The following is a 23,645-nucleotide window of genomic DNA, read 5'->3' on the forward strand; positions in this document are numbered from 1 at the left end:
CCCCACCCCCCCCCCGGCTTCCCATCTCAGCCCAATCCCTGGACAAAGCCAGACCCCTCTGGGGTAACATTCTGCTGAACAGCAAAGGCTGGACCACAAACCATCTGGCACACAGGGCGGCTGCCTGCTCCCCGCTCCCCAGCATCAGCCGCTGTAGTAGGGGCAGGAACAAAACGCAATGGCCCGGCCTGCGCGAGCGACCCGCCTGCCGCGTGAAGGGGCCCAGCTGTTTACGCTGCCAGCAGCTGAATTGCTGTGGGCCGTGCCCACGCTTTTACTGGTCCTGGCCAGAGTTCAAGGACAGCCGCTTATCGCCAGAGCGGTTTATTAGATGGGAAATGAGCTCTGGCAGGTGAGAAGGGCTGGCTGGAGGGGATGGGCGGAAAGGGCCCATCGCCCGTGGCCTCGTGGCTGCAGCCGGAGAGGGGCACAGCCAGCTTTCCAAGGACTCTGATGACCCCGCTGGAGACTCCCAACCCCTCCAGCTCCTGCCAGGGTGGGGGGAGATGGTGCCCACTCTTCCAGCCAGCAATCCCCCCCACCCGCTCGCGCGGAGCCAGCCGGGAGGGGTCAAAGCCGAGGTCCCCCTACGGGTCAAACCATAAACAACCTTTATTTACATTGCGAAGGCAGCGGTTAGAGCAGGGACAGGGAAGTGCGATCTGCCCTGGTGCGCGGCCGGCGAAGCCTGCAGCCTCCGGCGGGGCCGGCCCCTGCGTTCCCGCCCAGCATGAAGCGGGGCCGGGGGCAGGAAGCCCGGGGCAGCGGGGCCTGAAACGGAGGAGGAGGGCGGCCGGACTTCGGACCCTGCCCTGGCACCCGGCGGGAGCAGACAGACCGCCTGCTCCCGAGCGGGGCTGGAGGCATCTCCGCTCTGGGCTTCAGCCCGCTCCCCCCCAGCCACCTCCCCGCTGCCGGGGAAAGGGGGAGCCCGCCCCCGGCCCCTCTTCCCAGGTGGCCGAGCCCCCGTGGCACTGGTGAGCCAAGCTGCCCCCCTCCCCCCAGAGCGGGACCCCAGGGCAGGGAGGAATTGCCCCGGAGGGGGAAGATTCGTGACTTCGAGCGGAGCTGGCGGGAGGGGGGGACGAGGGGACTCCCAGGATGCACCAGAGGGCTAGGATTTCGACTTGGAGATGGCCAATCCGATGAGGCCGGCCAGGCCGGCCACGCCCAATGCCATGCCGCCAACGATCGCCATGCCAACCAGGCCGTCTGCGGAGAGAAGACGGGGCTTAGCCGTGGGGGGGGGGGGCCCCTCAGCACGCAAGGCCCCGCCCACGCATCCCCGCCTCCCCCATCTGGGCCTTCCGGCCTCAGCCTACCCAGGTTCACCCCAGTGCATGCTGGGAAAATCCAGCCAGCTCGCCCACCTCCCGAGCAAGGCGGGGGGGGGGGGCTGCAATGCATGCTGGGAGGGAGGGAAGCGCTGGGGGGGGGGGGGGCAGAGTAATCGTGGGCAGGGCCGAGAGGGTGACCCAGAGTCTGGATTTCGGGGTCAGGCGGGAAGAGGGCTGCCCGGGGCGAGCCTAGGACGGGATGGGGGGGGGCGTGGGGGGGGGGGCCTGACCTTTCTGCATGGCCTTGTCGATGAGCTTTTCCAACTCCAGCGCCTGCGTGTTCTTGGGCTCCGTCTTCAGCAGCCCCCGGATGTACTTCAGGGCCTGCTCGTACTCCTGGGGGGCAGGGGGGCGGTCAGCCCCCACGGTACCCCCTCCCCGGCCCCCCACCCAACAGCCGGCCCCCTCGATCCCTCCCCGCCTCCTCCCACTGATCAGCTTCGACCACCCTCCCACCCTCGGGGTCCGCTCCCTGCTCTGCCCCCCGCCCCATACCCGCCCCCCATCGTTCCTGGACTCCACCCCCCCACCCCGGGGCCCTGTCAGCACCTCGGGGTTTCTGAGCTGTGCTGGCAGAGTCCGTAAACCCGGCTGATACAGCGCGGGGGCGGTGGGGGGTACCCTGGCTTCCCTTCTGGCGTGGGTCAGCCCCCCAATCTGCTCCCTGCCCCCCACCCCCGCATCCCTCGGCTGACACGGAGGGGGGAAAACGGGGCACGGTTGGGGGTGAGCTGGCCCTGATCTTTGAGGGCACCCTCTCCCCCCCCCCCCGAGTCTGCCCCTCCCCTGCGCCCATATAACCAACTCCCTGCGCCCCTCGAGCCAGTCCCATGCAGGGCCCAGCCCAACTCCCCGACACAGCCCCCCCCAGTCACAGCCCCCCAAGCACCTTGGTACCTTGAGGACACCCCCCCCCCCCCGGCCATGCCCAGAGGGGCAGCCACGCCTCCCCCCCCCCCCACACTCACCTTCAGCCGGTAATTGCCCACAGCCAGGTAGAAAACGTAGTCCCGCTGTTCCTCCTTGCACCCTTTGGGCACCAGCTCTAGAGGGCCGAGGGGAGACGGGGTTACCGGGGGGGCTCTGGCTCCAGCACCCCCGCCCCCAATTCAGGGCAACGCAGCGGGGCCGGGGACTGGCGTCGGGGGGCGGGGAACCAGGCAGACAGCCAGAACCAAGGTGGGGCCTACAGTAGCCCTGCCCTAACCCCAGGACCCAGAGGAGCGGGCATGCCTCCGCCGGGCGTCTGGCTCCGTGGGACTGGCTGGGCAGAGCTGCCCGGCTCCGGGGGGGGCCCCAGCCGGGAGCGGGGCCCGGGCGTCACTCACCCTCCAGCAGGGCGATGCCCTTTCGGATGTCCTCGGTGTATTTGCTGCGCACCAAACACCAGGCGTACTCAAACTGTGTCCCCTTGGAGACCGCACCGCCGCTCAGCTCCGCCCTGTACTTCCTCTCGAACCGCTGCGGGGAGACGGCGGGGTGAGACCCCTGCCCGCCGGGGCCACACACAGGGCCAGGGAGCGGGCAGGGCAGGGCCTGTCACCCCCCACCCCCAGGTGCACACACACACACTTCCCCCGCTCAGGTTCAGGACGCCTGGGTTCTCTCCCCGGCTCCGGGAGGGGAGCGGGGTCTAGTGGTTAGAGCGGGGGAAGCCTAGGAGCCAGGACGCCTGGGTTCTCTCCCCGGCTCCGGGAGGGGAGCGGGGTCTAGCTGGGGAGAGAACCCAGGCGTCCTGGCTCCCCAGTGCCCCTGCTCTAGCCCCTAGTCTGCTCTGCCTTGACCACTGGCCCCTGCCGTCCACCCTGGCGCACCCCAAGGGGTAGCTGGCGCCTCCCTTAACCGCACCCGGCACAAAGTCCCCCTTGCCCCGGGGACTCGGCCCTTTTCCAGCAGGGCTGTTCCGGCAGCAGGATGGGGCTGGGCTGGGCCCCTGGCTCTGTCCCATGGGGCCAGGCATTGTTCGCGCCCAGCCTCGGTCCCCCGACTCCCTGGTGGCCCAAGGGCCCCCCAGCCCTGAGAGTCACCATCCAGACGAGAAGGGGGCACTCCTGGGCGCGCTGGCTCAGCCTGGCACCTTGTATCTCTCCAGTTACCGGGGACGGGCTCAGTTTGTGGGCGCTGGCTGTGGTATGCCGCAGCCTCAGCACCCTGCCAGCGGCATAGAACCCAGGAGTCCTGGCTCCCAGCGCCCCCCTGCTCTCACTACTAGACCCCGCTCCCCTCCCCAAGACGGAGACAGACCCCAAGCATCCTAGCTCTCCCCCCACCCCTGCTCTAACCACGAGCCCCCGCTCCCCTCCCCGAGCCGGGGACAGGACCCTGGTGGCTCCAGGCTGGGAAAGGGGCAGCACAGATCCCTAACCAGGAGCATTTCTGCCCCGGAGCCTGTCTCCCTCCTGGACTCGGCCTGGCTCCAAGAGGAACAAGTTCCCTCCAATTACCGGTCTCCGATGTCACATTTCACCTGAGCCAAACCACACATTCAGCTACTGCACCGGGCGCGGCCGAGCCTCGAGCTCCTGGTGTTGAGGCAGGACGGCCGGCTAGGCCACCCCCGCCCCCAAAACCCACCCCCGCTTGGCCCAGGATACCAGCCTCCTCCCACACCTCCCTCCCGCTGGCACCTCACGGGCCTTCAAACGCTCCTTTGTGTCTTGCGGGCACACCTGCAGGCTAAGTGCCTGGTATTCACGCCCTGCAGGTTGCAAGTGCTTTGGGGGGTAGGATTAAAATTCAGAATGATCAGACCATTTCGCCGGTTTGCCCAGAAGTAAACAGGATGAAATTCAATAGGGACAAATGCAAAGTACTCCACTTTGGAAGGAACAATCCACTGCGCGCACACAATGGGCAATGACAGCCTCGGAAGGAGCCCTGCGGGAAGGGATCTGGGGGTCAGAGTGGATCACAAGCTAAATATGAGTCAACAGGGTAAAGCTGTTGCAAAAGAAGCGAACACCCTTCTGGGACGTATTAGCAGGAGAGTTGTAAGCAAGAGACAAGAAGTAATTCTTCCGCTCGACTCAGGCCTCAACTGGAGGCTTGTGTCCAGTTCTGGGTGCCACACTTCAGGAAAGATGGGGACAGACTGGAGAGAGTCCAGAGCAGAGCAACAAAAATGATGAACTCAAGGGCTAGAACCTGCCCATGCATGAATCCACTTCCGCCCCGAACTACTGCAATTCCCCACTCCGGGAGGGCCCGGGCTAGACAGTCACTTCGGGCCTTGGGACTCCCCTTCCCTCACAGGCCATGGGGGAGAAGGATCGCCAGCACTGTCCTTGCAGCTCCGTATTAAGACAACAGCTCTAATCCAATCTCATGCTTCCGGGGGTCACCCGCAGGGGTCAGGAAGGAAGGATTTCCCCTCTCCCGTGCACAGCTGGATGCTGTAGGGGTTGGGGTTGCCTTCCTCTGAACCATCTAGGATCAATCACGACTGGAGATAGGCCACTGCACAGGGTGGGCCAGCAAAGCCTCTTTCTAGCTGCCTGGTTTTTGCTCATAAGTTCGGGGTCCAGCCCACCACCAAATCGGGGCTCAGCAGGGAATTTCCCCCAGGTCAGATTGGCCGGGATGCTGGCGTTTTTTCCCCCCCCCGCTTTCCTCTGCGGCGCGGTGAGTGGGCCGCCTGCTGAATCCCCCGGGCATGGGGGGGATAGCTCTGTGGTTTGAGCACTGGCCTGCTAAACCCAGCGTTGTGAGTTCAATCCTTGAGCAGGGCTGTTTAGGGATCTGGGACAAAAATCGGGGATTGGCCCTGCTTTGAGCAGGGGGTTGGACTAGACGACCTCCTGAGGGCCCTTCCAAACTTGATATTCTATCTATGATTCTATCTATGTCTCGCCTTCTCAATTCCCTGTCCCGGTCTCTCCCGCACTCCATCTGCGGCACACAACAATCGAGTCTCCTGAGGACAGAAATGTTTGGTCTGGCCTGGGCTACCCAGGAGGTCAGGCTAGACGATCTAACGGGGCCTTCCGGCCTGAAACCTCTGTGACACCTCTAAAATCTCCCCCTGCCTTCACGTCTCTGCCCCCCGCGCCCTCTTCCCATCCCCGGGGATGAAGTGATCAGCAGATAAACAATTAACCCTACAGCCTTCCGCCCCACGGAGGTTAACGGGGGAAGAGGGGGGATTTCCCCCGCTCAGCTTCCCCATTCCCCACCCTCAGCGTGACTGACGGCGGGGCCGCATTTGGAAGGCCGTCTTCACCATCACGCACGCGCCCCGCTACTGCCAAGCGAGATCCGGCAGATCTGAACATGCCACCAGCCACGTGAGCACGCCAGGCGAGCCAAGCCGGGCCTGGCACCCTCCCCCCCCCGCCCTAAAGCTGTGTTTGATAAACAGAGCGGAGAGGCGGGGCCCAGCCAGTCAAGGAAGTCAGATGAGGGCTATGAAATGCTCTTTTCATTGTAGGCTTCCGCCCCCCCCCCCCACCACCACCACCACGGAGGAAATTAAACCCGGATTACTTTGTTTCAACACCCCCAGGGTTGCAACATAACCGCGCAGGAGCTGGGAAATTGCAAACAAGGCTAACACGGCGAGCGCTGCTGGGCCGCCCGCTCGCGGCTTTCCCCGCTGGCCGCCCACGTCCTGCCCGCCATTCTCCCAGGCGGGCAGCGTGGCCTAGTAGACGGAGCACCGGGACGCCGGACACCTGGGATCTATTCCCAGCGCTGTTGGGTGACCGCGTCCCCTGCTGTGCCTCAGTTTCCCCCGTCTGGAAAACGGAGAGAACAATCCCGACCTTTGTGAAGCTCCGGGGATTATTTTAACAAACCATCCCACAAAGTCGGTGACTAAGCAAGCGTCATGGCAGATTCTCCGTCTCTTAGCATGTCCGGAGCTGGGCTGGCTGGCTTTCAGGAAGAGAAGCCGGTTACTGGGCTCCATCCGGAGGAAGTGGGTACAATTTCAAGGCCCGGGATAGCGGCAATGTCCAACCAGACGATCTGACGGTCCCTTGCGAGTCTCCAAGCCCCAGCCACAACAGCAAGGGGACGTGGGGGTGAGCTCAGAGGACATGAAGGGTTCATTACAGCCTCGTTCCCAGGGGGTAAAGGCCAGTTAAAGCACAATGGGCTGGGGACTGGAGGGCAGCCCAGATCGGGGTGGAGGGGAGCGGTGTACCATTGTGCACTGGGCGGTTACATCAGTGATCACAGCATTGCACGAGGGCCAACGTTTGTGCCGCAGCAGCCGTGCGAGGTCGTGCGAGGCTCGGAGCCCAGGGCCAGCAGGGAGCCAGGGCTGCGGGGTGCCAGCCAGACCTCACCTGGTGTCCAGTTCTGGTCGCCCCCCGTTCCAGGAAGGGGAATCCAAAGAGGACTGGGGCAGAGAGGGGCTGCTGGTCTGAGCAGGGGAATGGGGAGCCAGGCTCACGGGAGGAGAACGGAAGAGCAGGGCCAAGCCTGGCAACATGCAGCTTGAGAGGAAGGCTGGTTGCTCCGTCTACATCAGGAGTGGGCAAACTTTTTGGCCCGAGGGCCACATAGGGGTTACAAAACTGTATGAAGGGCTGGGCAGGGAAGACTCTGCCCCCCACAAAACAGCCTGGGCTCCTCCCCCTATCTGCCCCCCCCACTTCCCACGCCCTAACTGCCCCCCCTGCTCCTAGTCCCCTAACCGCACCCCCACCCCCGGGACGCCACTCCCCATCCCCTGACTGCTCTGACCCTTATCCACACCCCCACCCCCTGACAGGCCCCCCCAGGACTCTACCCCCTATCCAACCCCTTCTGCTCCTTGTCCCCTGACTGCCCCGACCTGTATCTATACCCCCGCCCCCTGGGACTCCCATGCCTATCCAACCCGCCCTGCTCCCCGTCCCCTGACCGCCCACCTGAACCTCCGCCCCATCCAACCCCCGCCCCCGCCACACCCCCCGGCCCACTGTCCCCTGACCGCCCACCTGAACCTCCGCCCCATCCAACCCCCCCGCCCCACCCCCCGGCCCCCTGTCCCCTGACTGCCCCAACCCCTATCCACACCCCCGCTCCCTGACAGGTGCCCCCAGACTCCCCGCCCCTATCCAACCCCCCCTGTTCCCCATCCCCTGACCGCCCATCTGAACCTCCGCCCCATCCAACCCCCCCACCCCGCTCCCTGTCCCCTGACCGCCCCCCCGAGACCTCCTGCCCCTTATCCAACCCCCAGCCCCAGCCCCCTTACCATGCCGCTCAGAGCGGCAGGACTGGCAGCCACGCCGCCCGGAGCCAGCCACGCCGCCCGGAGCCAGCCACGCCGCCCGGAGCCAGCCACGCCGCCCGGAGCCAGCCACGCCGCCCGGAGTGCTGGCAGTGTGGCGAGCTGAGGCTCCGGGGGAGAGGGGACAGGGAGGGGTGGGGGGGAGCCTCCATGGCCGGGAGCTCAAAGGCCAGGCAGGAGGGTCCCGCGGGACGGATGTGGCCCGCGGGCCATAGTTTGCCCCACTCTGGTCTACATACAATCGGTGAAGGGGGGACCCCAGGGAGGGGGAGGGAAAAGCCACTGAAGCTAAAGGACAACGTTGGCCCAAGAATAAACGGGGGATGATCAAGGAAGGCTGCAAAGGAGAAGCAGCTTTCATAGGATCAAGGACCTAACTCGTGTGACGATGGAACCGGACGCTTTCACGGCTGGCTGCAAGAGCAGGGACTGGACTCCCTGACACAGACCGTCTCGTCCCGGCCGCGCTCCTGGCAAGGGCCTCTGGGGCCCCCTGCTGGCCTTTCGCAGGTGCTCGTACCCGCACGGAGAACACAAAATTCGGCAAGGAGAAGACACTGCATGGATTCAGAGGAGCAGGGCCCACTGATCACAGCCCCGGCTGCCCTCCTGTGTCCCAAATGAACCGGATCCGCTCTTCCAGAAAGCCATCCAGCCATGACTTAGACACGGGGAATCCTCCGCGGCCCTTGGGCAGGCGTTCCAATGGGTAACTCCCCTCGCCGGGAAAAAAACAGCATCCGATTTCTCGTCTGACTTTCTGGAGCTTCACTGGATCTCCATGGCCCTTTGCTTGCTAGATGGAAGAGCCCGCTACCAAATTCACCTAAACTGGACTCAAGTCACCCCTCAACCCATCGGGTAAGCTCCACGGGTTGATCTCCCGGAGTCTCCCGCTCTCAGGCCGGTTCTCCAATCCCTCCATCCTTCCTGAGGCTCTCCTCTGGCCCCTCTCCAACAGATCAACCTACTTCTGGAACTGCGGGCCCCAGAACTGGACACAGGAGTCCCACAGCGGTCGCACCACCGGCCAAATCACCTCCCTGCTCCGACGTGAGATTCCCCCGTTTTACGCATCCTGGGACCACATTCACCCTTTTGGCCACAGCGCCGCACGGGGATCTCATCTCCAGCTGATTATCCACTACGATCCCCACGCCCTTTGCAGAGTCCCTGCGTCCCAAGACAGAGCCCCCGACCCTGTAAGAACGGCCGATATTCTCGGTGCCTTTTCCTGTGTGACGCTGCCAAGCTATGACCCTGATGCTAGGAGATAAGGACCTGACCGATGCATTTAGAGTCATGAAGAGATAGAAGATCAGACTCGGCCTTGGTTGGCTCTTCTGGAAATAGGACAACGGCACCGTGAAAAAGCTAGAAATGTGGTTAGTGTTATCAAGAGATATTAGAGTGATAAGAATGCGTTTAGACTTTACAGAATGCCTGTAGGATGCTGCATGTATTCATCCTGCTTACCACGTCCATCCCCCATGGCAAAAGGCAGCATTTAAATGTTTGCTCTGGGACTAGAAAAATGTTGGCTGAGACCGTAAAGCCACACAGCCAGGGGAGACGCATTACCGAATGTGAAACGCTCATTTACCACAAGAGGGGTGATCTTCTCCCCAACCAAAGAGGGTCTGCAGGCATCAGACAAGCCATAGCGGATGAAAGAATTGGCTGGTGGCTTCCCCCACACCCACGAAGAGGAGACATGCACAAGCCCGAATCCCATCACAGCTTGAACGCTCAGGGAAGGGAATAAAAATGCCTGTTAAAGAGAAATGAGTACCTTTATACCAAGGGGTCTCAAACAGGATGGATTTGATTTAAATCACTAGTCAGGAAGACTCGATTTAATCATGGATTTCTACATAAAAGTGCATTCTTGTTGGTTGTTATAACCTTAATGCATATTCTTCACAACTCAGAGAGAGATGGGACCCAAACTGGGTCTCTTTTTCAGCCTGCTCCCATTATAGGTTTTCCCTTCTAGTGAGAGAATGGTACGGTAGATCTCAAATCAATGAAGGCTACACTCAGAAAGACCTCAAGACTTCTGGAATATGCTGCTCAGTGTCACTTTTGTTTCTACTGCCTGTCCCTCCCTTCTCACATTTATCCAGACTTCTTCTCCTTGTCCAGATCTATTCCGCCCCCAACCATCTTCTATTCATTGAACTTTTGGAAACTTTGCACTTTTAGAGAGGTTAAGGGATTGACCCTGTGTGCACAAATTTGCAGAGGGACAACAGGGTTGAGGTCATAGAATCATAGAATATCAGGGATGGAAGGGACCTCAGGAGGTCATCTAGTCCAACCCCCTGCTCAAAGCAGGACCAATCCCCAATTAAATCATCCCAGCCAGGGCTTTGTCAAGCCTGACCTTAAAAACTTCTAAGGAAGGAGATTCTACCACCTCCCTAGGTAACCCATTCCAGTGTTTCACCACCCTCCTAGTGAAAAAGTTTTTCCTAATATCCAATCTAAACCTCCCCCACTGCAACTTGAGACCATTACTCCTCGTTCTGTCATCTGCTACCGTTGAGAACAGTCTAGAGCCATCCTCTTTGAAACCCCCTTTCAGGTAGTTGAAAGCAGCTATCAAATCCCCCCTCATTCTTCTCTTCTGCAGACTAAACAAACCCAGCTCCCTCAGCCTCTCCTCATAAGTCATGTGTTCCAGACCCCTAATCATTTTTGTTGCCCTTCGCTGAACTCTTTCCAATTTATCCACATCCTTCTTGTAGTGTGGGGCCCAAAACTGGACACAGTACTCCAGATGAGGCCTCACCAATGTCGAATAGAGGGGAACGATCACGTCCCTCGATCTGCTCGCTATGCCCCTACTTATACAGCCCAAAATGCCGTTAGCCTTCTTGGCAATGAGGGCACACTGTTGACTCATATCCAGCTTCTCGTCCACTGTCACCCCTAGGTCCTTTTCCGCAGAACTGCTGCCTAGCCATTCGGTCCCTAGTCTGTAGCTGTGCATTGGGTTCTTCCATCCTAAGTGCAGGACCCTGCACTTATCCTTATTGAACCTCATCAGATTTCTTTTGGCCCAATCCTCCAGTTTGTCTAGGTCCCTCTGTATCCTATCCCTGCCCTCCAGCGTATCTACCACCCCTCCTAGTTTAGTATCATCCGCAAATTTGCTGAGAGTGCAATCCACACCATCCTCCAGATCATTTATGAAGATATTGAACAAAACCGGCCCCAGGACCGACCCCGGGGCACTCCACTTGATACCGGCTGCCAACTAGACATGGAGCCATTGATCACTACCCGTTGAGCCCGACAATCTAGCCAACTTTCTACCCACCTTATAGTGCATTCATCCAGCCCATACTTCTTTAACTTGCTGACAAGAATACTGTGGTCTGTTATTTCTCACCTCTCTATATTAGTTATTTATTGATTTTAAAACATTTTTGCTGTTAACAAGTATGTTATCTCTGGGGACACAAATCCACAGTTTGCGACCTGCAAGACTAAGCATCTCTGAGGGTATCTTCTAGACGGAGCACTGAGTCCCATTGGGTTGACAGAAAGATTAACCTAAATAATCTATACAGAAGCCCCCGGAACCCCATAAGATTGGGTCCCTAATCCATGAACCATAGGAACTCATCTACAAAACTTTTCTTAAACATTACATGGATATATTGTCTCACACTACAGAATTAGAATTTGTAATCCCTATTCCAATAGGAGATATCCTTCAGCTATAATGTATCTTAATTAAAGCTATCTTTAGATACGTTTTTTTCCCCAAAAAGCATTTTATCAAAAAAATCCGATTTAAATAAAAAAAATCTGATAAAAAAAATCATTGGTTTTTATCCACACTGGTCTCAAACTGCAGTACCCCCAACCCCGTAGCAGTATTTTTGGTGATCGCATGACACCCCCGCCCCCCCATAGCCTTGCAACTCCCAGTTTGAGAAACGCTGCCCTATGCTATCAGGACACTGAAGGGCAGTGATTCCTAGAATTGGCCCTAAAGGACATAATAACTTGATTATAGAAGCTTCTCTAACGTTTTGAACTTAAGTTTGTGCCGTGTGTGTGTGTGACCTGCTTTAACCTGGCAAATAACTCGTTTCTTTGTTCTAGTTTTAAAAAAATCGTTTATCGACAAGTTGTGATTGTGAAACCTATATGTCTATTGTTTTGTCTTCCTGGTCCCCACATCTCCGTTCTTTATCTGTCTGGTTTCTGTCTGGTTCTTCGATTGTTTGTATCCGTGACATAACTAATTTTGCTACGTGTAAATCAGCGAAGGCGGGGGGGTATGACTGGTTAAAGAATTGTTTTATACTATGTTGGGATTGGTTAGAGAATAGTTTAGTAATATTTTAGTAAAATGATGGGTTAAGGCAACGGTTCTCAAATTTTAGCAATCCGAGGACCCCCATTTTGATTTAAAAATTTTTGAGGACCCCCCAAGCCCCTTGATCAGCCCCTGTCCCTGCCTTTGCTCTACGCCTTTCCCCAAGGCGACACCCCATCCCTGACCCTTCCCGCCCCAAGCGAACAGCTGTTCCGCGGGGTGCAGGAGACATGGGTAGGGAGGGGGCAGAGTTGATCAGCAGCCCCGGACATGACTCGCGGACCCCCTGGGTCTGCGGACCCGTTTGAGAAACCCTGGGTCAGGACATAGCTAAGCAAGACTCAAGTTTCACTGTATAAATGGGTCCAAAAGGAAATTCTTGGGAACCAACTGCAGGGGACAGTCCCAAGATCAGAGCTGCCAGACCTCAACAGTCTGCCAATGACACCGAGCAGAAGCTGGAGTCCCCGGATGACCTGATCCTGACCGGACAGCAGGAAAAGTTTAGCTTTCTATGCTTTGGGGACTGTTAATAAATCGAGGTTAAGGGTATTACCGTGTAAGGTTCTTTCGCTTGTAAAAGACCCCGCAGACCCCTGAGTCCACAGGGAATGGGTGTTATACCCTGAGCTCACGGAGGGAAAGAGCCCGGAGCCCAAGGAGGAGTAAACTTGGGTGTCTTATGAGCCCCACAGCCATCTGTATCACGCCCCCCATTTGTGCCACCATAATAGGTAGTGGGTCAGCTTTGCCAGCAGAATTCCCCTCCCCCTCCCCGAAGGCTTTCTAGACTAGACAAGGCCACTGGCTCAGGGCCCGTAACCCGCTACCAGCCCCCAAACAATGAGCCCTTTGCTCCTTTCGATTGTTTACTCCAGAGTCCCTTGGCACGGACGACGGCTTCACTCGCGCTCCCAGGCGCGCGCCAGCCCCCAGGCTGCCCGGTTCAACGGGCAAAAGGAAGAACGGTGTTTCCTTCATAGTTTGAAATAAGGTTTCTGGCAGCGCTGAGCTGGTCCCGGGATCACTGGGCCCAAAAGCTCTGTCTATGCTCCACAGCTAATCCCAATGCACACAGATAACTGCCCCATGGCGCTCACTGGCGCAGGGGGTGGGAAAGAACAAGGGGGAATCCTTGGGCAAGTCAGTGAAGCACTGTGCCTCAGTTTCCCCATTTCTATAGCAGGGAAAACAGTGCTGCCCTGCCTCACAGGGAGGATCAATACAGTCAAGATGGTAAGGCACGTAGCCCCTCAAGGCGCCTTACCAGGCTGCACGGAGAACTGGGGCATCCTGACGCTCAGGGAACTGCTCCTTTAAGGCATCGGCGCTGCAAGCTCGGCATATGCTTCCTCCTCCCGTCAGCCCACGAGACATGCCGTTAGACTTCTCGAGAGAGGGAGGAGAGAGGTCTGACGACCGGTGAACGGGGCCGACCGAGGCTCACACGATCCGGTCCCAGCTTTGCGTGGGACGTTCCGGTCCCATACGGCTGCTCGGGCTCAGTGCATCCACAGCCCCACCCGGACGCTGGGATAAGGCGCTGCCCTGCTTCACCGACTCCCCTCCCACCCACCCCCCCCATGCAAACGCAGCCCCAGGGACCTGAGACACGCTGCAGGGAGGAAACGCGACACCTCCCAACCCAGCAGACCCACATAGCTGGGATGAACCCTCGCTCAGCGATCACTATTCACCCAGCGCTTCGACCGCTAATCCAGCGGGGGCCAGAGACATCTGAACCTGCTCTCCAGCCCGGCCACACAGCTCCTTCCCACGCGGCAGCGAGAATGGCCGTGTCTCGCTGGAACGACGCCAACGGGTTTCCACCCATTTCGCTCGGCAGCGCAAAGCAGACGGCACCAGTCGCGGGTGGAAGGGAAGTGATACTCTGCACGGATTAGGCCTCAACTGGAGGATTGTGTCCAGTTCTGGGCGTCACATTTCAGGAAAGAGGTGGGACAACTTGGAGGAAGTCCAGAGAAGAGCAAGAAAAACGATTCAAGGTCTAGAAAACTTGACCTAGGAGGGAATATTGAAAACACTGGTTTTGTTTAGTCTGGAGAAGAGAAGACGGAGAGGGGACAGGAGAACAGTTTTCAAGGACATAAAAGGTGGTTACAAGGAGGAGGGAGAAGAATTGTTTTCCTTAACCTCTAAGGACAGGACAAGAAGCAATGGGCTTAAATTGCAGCAAGGGCGGTTTAGATTGGACGTTAGGAAAAACTTCCCGTCAGGGTGGTTAAGCACGGGAATAAATTGCCTAGGGAGGCTGTGGAATCTCCATCATTGGGGATTTTTCAGAGCAGGCTGGACAAACACCTCTCAGGGATAGTCTAGATAATACTTAGCCCTGCCTTGAGTGCAGGGGATGGGACTAGATGACTTCTCGAGGTCCCTTCCAGCCCTACCATTCAATGATTCCCTCATATTTGCAACCATTACTGGAATCCTGAACCCACGTGCAGGGTCCTCCATTCCAGAAGGATTTGGATAAACTGGAGGAGGTTCAAAGAATAGCCATGAGAACGACTAAAGGGTTAGAAGAAGCATGCCTCCAGCAGCTCAAAGAGAAGGTTAACGGGTGACTTGATCTACCACCACCTACATGGGAACAGAAATTTGATAATCCAAGACTCTTCTTCAGAGAGTCTAAGGGCAGAAGGCACCATTGCGATCATCCAGTCAGACCTCCTGTGTAACAGGTCATCGGATGCCCTGAATTAATTCCAAGTTGAACTAGAGCAGGTCTGTTGCCTTAATTTAAGAATCCACCACAGCCCTTGGGAACTTTTCCCAATGGTGAATTCTTCCTCGCTGGTAAAATTTCACACCTTCTTTCCCATTTGAATTGCTCCAGCTTCAACTTCCAGCTGCTGGATCATCTTAGACTTTTGTCTAGTAGGTCTGCACGCTTCCCATCGAGAAGTACTTACATGGGAACAAGTCCAATCATCGGCTCTTTAGCCCAGCAGACAAAGGTCTAACAAGATCCAACAGTTGGGAATGGGCGACAGGGGATGGATCACTTGACGATTACCTGTCCTCTTCATCCCCTTTGGGGCACCTGGCATCGGCCACTGTCGGAAGACAGGACACTGGGCTAGATGGACCTTTGGTCTGACCCAGTGCGGCCGTTCTGATGATGAATTCAGACTAGAAATAAAGCACCAAACCACCAGAACCACTTCCCAACAGCTGTGGTAGATTCTCCATCGCTGGCGATTTTGAAATCCAAATGGAATGTTTTTCTGAAATGTCCGCTCTCGTTCAAACAGGCATTCATCATTCGGGCCTGTGTTACACAAGAGGTTTCCCGATGATCCCTTCTGGCCTTGGAATCTGGGAATTAGCCACCTTCAATAATCAAAATACTAGACACCACCCTAGAAGACGGTCCCCGCTGCGGTTACGAAACCCGCAGCACTGCTCTCCCTTCACTCTGGCCTCCACAAACATCTTCGCAAAACCACAGAAGGCCTAGTCAGGAAAACAGCATTTCCCAGCCTCCTCCAGCTCACAAAGAAGGCAACAAACAGAGCCATCCCATCTACAGCGGAGTTAATTACTGCTTAATTGACTCATGAGCAGGCCACAAGCAAGACTCAGAGCTGACAACCTTAAGCAACCAGAACCAACTCCCCGAAGAAAGCAGTCGATTCTCCATCCCTTGACATCTTCCAAACCAGACTTTCTGGAATATGCTTTAGTTGTGCACAAGTTCTCAGGCTCAACCCAGGGGGAACTGGGTGAAAATTGCCAGCCTGTGATAGACAGGAAGTCAGACTAGAGCAACAAGGAGTCCGGTGGCACCTTAAAGACTAACAGATTTATTTGGGCATAAGCTTTTGTGGGTAAAAAAACTCACTTCTTCAGATGCAACTAGAGCAGTGTGTCTTGACCTATTTGATAGCTTGCTGCCTTCCTACACTGTATCAGGGAAATCTCAGGGACCAGTGCCAGTCCACAGATCGGTCGTTGAGGAACACTGGACTAGATGACCTATGGTCCCTTCGGATCTACGCTCAGTTCTTCCCACTGGGTCCCAGTCAGCTACCAACGCCAGCGTAAGGCCTTTGACATGATCTTCAAAGCAAGCCCCAAGACCGAGTTTTGAGCCATGAACCACCACGACAGCTGCACTTCTCTGGGGCAACGCAGATCCCAAAGCCCTGGAGGGAACCGCACGAGAGCTGGGGACGAAGCACTCTCTGGAGAGGGGATCCAGCTACGGAACAATCTTCCTGCAGAAATCAGGAGAGTTCAGAGTCTGAGCGCCTTTAGGAAACACAGGAAGACCTACCTCTTGGAAAATGACTCGGCCAAAAGAATGACGCTTGGCTTGGCACGTCTTTCTACTCAATTAACTCCCAGTCAAGTGAAACAAACAAAACCTCCCCCAAAATTAACAACCATCCCTGAAACAGATGAATTAACCCGCCCCCAAATAGTATTTAAAAATCCCACAACCAAAGCGCCTCCTCTAACCAGAGGTTTGACCCCAAAGAGGAAGAATGCACCAGAGACACTGCCAAAGTCTTCTAGGGTCTTGGCCAGCAGAACAAACCCCTAAAGTAGATGGAAAGAGCCTGCGTCATCTAGACCGACAAGGAATAACTCCAGATCTAATAGAAAACCCCAATAATCCTCATTTTCAACAGGGCAGCAACTTTGCTGGCATGGTCCCTAGAGAGGGAGAGAAACTGAGTATTGCTTGCCTAAGGCCAAAATTGTAACTGGGTTCGCAAAAAGAATTAGATAAGTTCCTGGAGGATAGGTCCATCGATGGCTACTAGCCAAGACGGTCAGCGAGGCAACCCCATGCTGTGGGTGTCCCCAAGCCTCCGACTGCCAGAGGCTGGGAGTGGAGGACAGCGGATGGATCATTCGATCATTGCCCTGTTCTGTTCATTCCCCCTGGGGCACCTGGCACTGGCCACTGTCAGAGACAGGATACTGGGCTAGATGGACCTCTGGTCTGACCCAATGGGGCCGTTCAGATGTTCAGTCACTGGATCTCTTCCAGCAAGGCAGCCAGTCTGCGTCTGAATTCACAAGCTTGTTCCAATTGTTAATCAGCCTAATTGAAAACACTGGTGGCCACTTTTTGGCGGGGGAGGGGGTTAAGGCTGCCCATTTCACCCCATGTCAGCCAAGCCCCAACAACACCACGCAGAGGTGGCTTGTCGCTTTGTACGGGCAACCCTCTCACGCGGGGCGGGGGGGAGGTGGGGGGGGCCCTTCCACGTCACTCAGGCTGATGGCCGGGGAAGCGAACGCAAAGCCCCAGAGCTCTGCCCAGGGCTTGGATTTCCCGATCCCCACCCCAGAGCAGCCCTCCCCAAGGCCTTGCCGCACAAGTCCCCGGGCAGGCCCTTTACATAGCTTACCGCATCCCACCATGGGGGCATGATCCCCAGCCAACCCTTCCCCCTCCACACACACACACACTCTTGGAGGCACCTGGCTTACAGCAGGGTGTATAAGGGGGACCGGGGGGGTCACAGCATCCAAGGAAGAACAACACAGAATTTTGCTCGTAGGAAGCACCTCCTCCAGCCCAGGAGCCCGAGACGCCCGCAGGAGAGAAAACCAGTAAAACCCAAACACACAGGCACCTGCTCCATCAGTGCCGAGAGAATTGGGGGGGGGGGGGGGGAGCGGGGTACAATGGGACCAGAAGGGGGGTGGGGCAGGTTATTCAAGGGGAGCAGGGGATGGTCTCAGGGAGGAGAGGCCCCGAGGAAAGCCCCAGGGCACGGTGGGGTGGGGGAACCCGGAAGGGAGAGACTCAGGGCCGGGATACGGGGGGGGGGGGGCAGGGCCGACCGTCAGTGGGACCTGGGGGAGCAGAAGCCTCAGAAGGGAGGGGGCGGGCGCTGGGAGGGAGAGCTGGAGGGGGTGGCCCCAGGGCAGGGGGGTTCAGTGGACAGGACCATGGGATAGGCTCAGGGGAAGGGGCGTGAACTGAAGGCTCAGGGGGAGTGACCCCTGGGTAGGGGATCCGGGGGTTGGGCTGGACAGGGAGGGCTGTGGGGGGAGAAGGGGAGGTCCTGGGTAAAGATGGCAGGGGTGGGGCCCAGGTAAGGAGGATGCGGGGCCGGGGAGCGGGGCCTGGGGAAGGGGGATCCCGGGCAGGGGGCGATGGGAGAGCAGGGGGCAGGAGGATGCCGCAGGGGGGCAGATGGGGCGGCAGGGCCCTGGGAGGGCCACGGGGGGGCCGGGAGGCGGGACCCAGGGAGTGGGGGCCTGGGGGATGATGGGGGGGTCTGGGGGCGGGGCCGGGGAGGTGATGGGGGGCGGGGCCCGGGGGGGGAAGAACGAGGGGGCGATGGGGGTCATGGGACAATGGGGGAGCGGGGCCCAGGGAGGGGGAGACCGGGGGGAGTCATGGGGGTGAGGCCCAGGGCGGGAGAGGCCGGGGGGGCGATGGGGGGCGGGGCCCGAGGAGGGGGAGGCCGGGGGGGGCGATGGGGGGGTCTGAGGGGGCGGGGCCCAAGGAGGGGGAGGCCGGGGGGGGCGATGGGGGGGATCTGGGGGGGCGGGGCCCGAGGAGGGGGAGGCCGGAGGGGCGATGGGGGGGGGTCTGAGGGGGCGGGGCCCGAGGAGGGGGAGGCCGGGGGGGGCGATGGGGGGGGATCTGGGGGGCGGGGCCCGAGGAGGGGGAGGCCGGGGGGGGCGATGGCGGGGGTCTGAGGGGGCGGGGCCCGAGGAGGGGGAGGCCGGGGGGGGCGATGGGGGGGCGGGGCCCGAGGAGGGGGAGGCCGGGGGGGGCGATGGGGGGGTCTGAGGGGGCGGGGCCCGAGGAGGGGGAGGCCGGGGGGGGCGATGGCGGGGGTCTGAGGGGGCGGGGCCCGAGGAGGGGGAGGCCGGGGGGGGCGATGGGGGGGGTCTGAGGGGGCGGGGCCCGAGGAGGGGGAGGCCGGGGGGGGCGATGGGGGGGCGGGGCCCGAGGAGGGGGAGGCCGGGGGGGGCGATGGCGGGGGTCTGAGGGGGCGGGGCCCGAGGAGGGGGAGGCCGGGGGGGGCGATGGGGGGGATCTGGGGGGGCGGGGCCCGAGGAGGTGGAGGCCGGGGGGGCGATGGGGGGGGTCTGAGGGGGCGGGGCCCGAGGAGGGGGAGGCCGGGGGGGCGATGGGGGGGTCTGAGGGGGCGGGGCCCGAGGAGGGGGAGGCCGGGGGGGGCGATGGGGGGGATCTGGGGGGCGAGGCCCGAGGAGGGGGAGGCCGGGGGGGGGGCGATGGGGGGGGATCTGGGGGGCGAGGCCCGAGGAGGGGGAGGCCGGGGGGCGATGGGGGGGGTCTGAGGGGGCGGGGCCCGAGGAGGGGGAGGCCGGGGGGGGCGATGGGGGGGGATCTGGGGGGGCGGGGCCCGAGGAGGGGGAGGCCGGGGGGGCGATGGGGGGGGGTCTGAGGGGGCGGGGCCCGAGGAGGGGGAGGCCGGGGGGGATGGGGGGGGTCTGAGGGGGCGGGGCCCGAGGAGGGGGAGGCCGGGGGGGGATGGGGGGGGTCTGAGGGGGCGGGGCCGAGGAGGGGGAGGCCGGGGGGGCGATCGGGGGGGATCTGGGGGGGCGGGGCCCGAGGAGGGGGAGGCCGGGGGGGCGAATGGGGGGGGGTCTGAGGGGGCGGGGCCCGAGGAGGGGGAGGCCGGGGGGGGCGATGGGGGGGGCGGGGCCCGAGGAGGGGGAGGCCGGGGGGGGCGATGGGGGGGGTCTGAGGGGGCGGGGCCCGAGGAGGGGGAGGCCGGGGGGGGCGATGGCGGGGGTCTGAGGGGGCGGGGCCCGAGGAGGGGGAGGCCGGGGGGGGCGATGGGGGGGGATCTGGGGGGCGGGGCCCGAGAAGGGGGAGGCCGGGGGGGCGATGGGGGGGTCTGAGGGGGCGGGCCCGAGGAGGGGGAGGCCGGGGGGGCGATGGGGGGGCGGGGCCCGAGGAGGGGGAGGCCGGGGGGGGCGATGGGGGGGTCTGAGGGGGCGGGGCCCGAGGAGGGGGAGGCCGGGGGGGGCGATGGCGGGGGTCTGAGGGGGCGGGGCCCGAGGAGGGGGAGGCCGGGGGGGGCGATGGGGGGGGATCTGGGGGGGCGGGGCCGGAGGAGGGGGAGGCCGGGGGGGCAATGGGGGGGTCTGAGGGGGCGGGGCCCGAGGAGGGGGAGGCCGGGGGGGGCGATGGGGGGGGAATCTGGGGGGCGGGGCCCGAGGAGGGGGAGGCCGGGGGGGGCGATGGGGGGGGGTCTGAGGGGGCGGGGCCCGAGGAGGGGGAGGCCGGGGAGGTCTGAGGGGGGCGGGGCCCGAGGAGGGGGAGGCCGGGGGGCGGGGCCCGAGGAGGGGGAGGCCGGGGGGGGATGGGGGGGTCTGAGGGGGCGGGGCCCGAGGAGGGGGAGGCCGGGGGGGCGATGGGGGGGGATCTGGGGGGGCGGGGCCCGAGGAGGGGGAGGCCGGGGGGGGGCGATGGGGGGGGTCTGAGGGGGCGGGGCCTGAGGAGGGGGAGGCCGGGGGGGGCGATGGGGGGGATCTGGGGGGGCGGGGCCCGAGGAGGGGGAGGCCGGGGGGGCGATGGGGGGGGATCTGGGGGGGCGGGGCCCGAGGAGGGGGAGGCCGGGGTGGGGATGGGGGGGGTCTGAGGGGGCGGGGCCCGAGGAGGGGGAGGCCGGGGGGGGCGATGGGGGGGGTCTGAGGGGGCGGGGCCTGAGGAGGGGGAGGCCGGGAGGGGCGATGGGGGGGGATCTGGGGGGGCGGGGCCCGAGGAGGGGGAGGCCGGGGGGGGCGATGGGGGGGTCTGAGGGGGGCGGGGCCTGAGGAGGGGGAGGCCGGGGGGGGCGATGGGGGGGGATCTGGGGGGCGGGGCCCGAGGAGGGGGAGGCCGGGGGGGCGATGGGGGGGGTCTGAGGGGGCGGGGCCCGAGGAGGGGGAGGCGGGGGGATGGGGGGGGTCTGAGGGGCGGGGCCCGAGGGGGGAGGCCGGGGGGGGCAATGGGGGGGGATCTGGGGGGGCGGGGCCCGAGGAGGGGGAGGCCGGGGGGGGATGGGGGGGGTCTGAGGGGGCGGGGACCCGAGGAGGGGGAGGCCGGGGGGGGCGATGGGGGGGATCTGGGGGGGCGGGGCCCGAGGAGGGGGAGGCCGGGGGGGGATGGGGGGGGTCTGAGGGGGCGGGGCCCGAGGAGGGGGAGGCCGGGGGGGCGATGGGGGGGGATCTGGGGGGGCGGGGGCCCGAGGAGGGGAGGCCGGGGGGGGGCGATGGGGGGGGTCTGGAGGGGGCGGGGCCCGAGGAGGGGGGAGGCCGGGGGGGGCGATGGGGGGGGTCTGGGGGGCGGGGCCCGAGGAGGGGGAGGCCGGGGGGGGCGATGGGGGGGGATCTGGGGGGGCGGGGCCCGAGGAGGGGAGGCCGGGGGGGGGATGGGGGGGGGTCTGAGGGGGCGGGACCCGAGGAGGGGGAGGCCGGGGGGGGCGGGGCCCGAGGAGGGGGAGGCCGGGGGGGCGATGGGGGGGGTCTGGAGGGGCGGGGCCCGAGGAGGGGGAGGCCGGGGGGGGGATGGGGGGGGTCTGAGGGGGCGGGGCCCGAGGAGGGGAGGCCGGGGGGCGATGGGGGGGGATCTGGGGGGGCGGGGCCCGAGGAGGGGGAGGCCGGGGGGGGCGATGGGGGGGGTCTGGAGTGGGCGGGGCCCGAGGAGGGGGAGGCCGGGGGGGCGATGGGGGGGTCTGGGGGGCGGGGCCCGAGGAGGGGGAGGCCGGGGGGGCGATGGGGGGGTCTGGGGGGGCGGGGCCGAGGAGGGGGAGGCCGGGGGGGGTCTGAGGGGGGCGGGGCCCGAGGAGGGGGAGGCCGGGGGGCGGGGCCCGAGGAGGGGGAGGCCGGGGGGGGCGATGGGGGGTCTGGGGGGGCGGGGCCCGAGGAGGGGGAGGCCGGGGGGGGCGATGGGGGGGGTCTGGAGGGGGCGGGGCCCGAGGAGGGGGAGGCCGGGGGGGGCGATGGGGGGGGTCTGGAGGGGCGGGCCCGAGGAGGGGGAGGCCGGGGGGGGATGAGGGGGGTCTGAGGGGGCGGGGCCCGAGGAGGGGAGGCCGGGGGCGATGGGGGGGATCTGGGGGGGCGGGGCCCGAGGAGGGGGAGGCCGGGGGGGCGATGGGGGGGGTCTGGAGGGGGCAGGGCCCGAGGAGGGGGAGGCCGGGGGGGGCGATGGGGGGGGTCTGGGGGGGCGGGGCCCGAGGAGGGGGAGGCCGGGGGGGGTGGGGGGGGTCTGAGGGGGGCGGGGCCCGAGGGAGGGGAGGCCGGGGGGGGGCGATGGGGGGGTCTGGGGGGGCGGGGCCCGAGGAGGGGGAGGCCGGGGGGGGTGGGGGGGGGTCTGAGGGGGGCGGGGCCCGAGGAGGGGGAGGCCGGGGGGCGGGGCCCGAGGAGGGGGAGGCCGGGGGGGCGATGGGGGGGATCTGGGGGGGCGGGGCCCGAGGAGGGGGAGGCCGGGGGGGGCGATGGGGGGGTCTGGAGGGGGCAGGGCCCGAGGAGGGGGAGGCCGGGGGGGCGATGGGGGGGGTCTGGGGGGGCGGGGCCGAGGAGGGGGAGGCCGGGGGGGGTGGGGGGGGTCTGAGGGGGGCGGGGGCCCGAGGAGGGGGAGGCCGGGGGGGGGCGATGGGGGGGTCTGGGGGGGCGGGGCCCGAGGAGGGGGGAGGCCGGGGGGGGTGGGGGGGGGTCTGAGGGGGGCGGGGCCCGAGGAGGGGGAGGCCGGGGGGCGGGGCCCGAGGAGGGGGAGGCCGGGGGGGGCGATGGGGGGGTCTGGAGGGGCGGGGCCCGAGGAGGGGGAGGCCGGGGGGGGGATGAGGGGGGTCTGAGGGGGCGGGGCCCGAGGAGGGGGAGGCCGGGGGGCGATGGGGGGGGATCTGGGGGGGCGGGGCCCGAGGAGGGGGAGGCCGGGGGGGGCGATGGGGGGGGTCTGGAGGGGGCAGGGCCCGAGGAGGGGGAGGCCGGGGGGGGCGATGGGGGGGTCTGGGGGGGCGGGGCCCGAGGAGGGGGAGGCCGGGGGGGGTGGGGGGGGTCTGAGGGGGGGCGGGGCCCGAGGAGGGGGAGGCCGGGGGGGGGCGATGGGGGGGTCTGGGGGGGCGGGGCCCGAGGAGGGGAGGCCGGGGGGGGTGGGGGGGTCGAGGAGGGGGAGGCCGGGGGGCGGGGCCCGAGGAGGGGGAGGCCGGGGGGGCGATGGGGGGCGGGGCCTCTCACCAGCAGATCCTCCACCGCCACCACCTCGCTCAGCACCGACTCCATCGCGCCCCCGCCCCCCGGAAGCCGCCGCCGCCGCCTCGGACCTGGACCTGGACCCCTGCAGCTCGCCCCGGAACCGGAAACCCGCCCCCGCCCCGCGCCCGCCCCGCCCCCGCCCACCGCTCGGGCGCAGGCGCCGTTTCCCTCCTGGCGGCTCCTGGCCCGGCTGCGGAGCGGGAAAGGGAAGCGGTGCTTTGGGCCAAGGCGGCCACCGTCCCGGCCCGGGAGGACACGCCCCTCTGGGCGGTACCTGTTACCATGGCGCCCGCGCGGCGCTCACGTGACGTGGGCGTGGGGAGATGCTGAACGCGCCCCCTTAGTTACCATGGGAACGGGACGCTCCCACAGAGACACCACCCCTTTGGGGGGCGCGCCCAGCATCCCGTTCCCATGGCAACACGGCCCCCCCTTTGGGGGGCGCGCCCAGCATCCCGTTCCCATGGCAACACGGCCCCCCCTTTGGGGGCGCGCCCAGCATCCCGTTCCCATGGCAACAGGGCCCCCCCTTTGGGGGCGCGCC

General features: G+C 63.8%; 1 protein-coding gene across 1 annotated transcript; it reads right to left on the reverse strand.

Annotated features, from left to right (window-relative positions):
• Positions 1 to 594: 594 nt before the first annotated feature.
• On the reverse strand, positions 595 to 23,208 carry FIS1 (fission, mitochondrial 1). Its single transcript, XM_084616564.1, has 5 exons — positions 23,084 to 23,208; positions 2,666 to 2,798; positions 2,306 to 2,382; positions 1,568 to 1,673; positions 595 to 1,212 (listed from the first exon to the last, which is right to left on the reverse strand). The coding sequence occupies exons 1-5, from the start codon at positions 23,126 to 23,128 to the stop codon at positions 1,115 to 1,117; spliced, it is 459 nt and encodes a 152-aa protein (XP_084472690.1). The 5' UTR covers positions 23,129 to 23,208; the 3' UTR covers positions 595 to 1,114.
• Between the last annotated feature and the right edge of the window lie 437 nt (positions 23,209 to 23,645).

The sequence above is a fragment of the Lepidochelys olivacea genome, assembly GCF_965140295.1.
Source record: "Lepidochelys olivacea isolate rLepOli2 genome assembly, chromosome: 28".
NCBI classification, from domain to species: domain Eukaryota; kingdom Metazoa; phylum Chordata; order Testudines; family Cheloniidae; genus Lepidochelys; species Lepidochelys olivacea.

Bases quoted from the DNA above. Each gene is read 5' to 3' on its own strand.
- FIS1 (XM_084616564.1), bottom strand. From the start codon at position 23,128: ATGGAGTCGGTGCTGAGCGAGGTGGTGGCGGTGGAGGATCTGCTG. The intron at 2,799-23,083 runs GTGAGAGGCCCC...GTCTCCCCGCAG, and splicing joins TGGCGGTGGAGGATCTGCTG to CGGTTCGAGAGGAAGTACAG. The intron at 1,213-1,567 runs GTCAGGCCCCCC...TTCTCTCCGCAG, and splicing joins CGACAAGGCCATGCAGAAAG to ACGGCCTGGTTGGCATGGCG.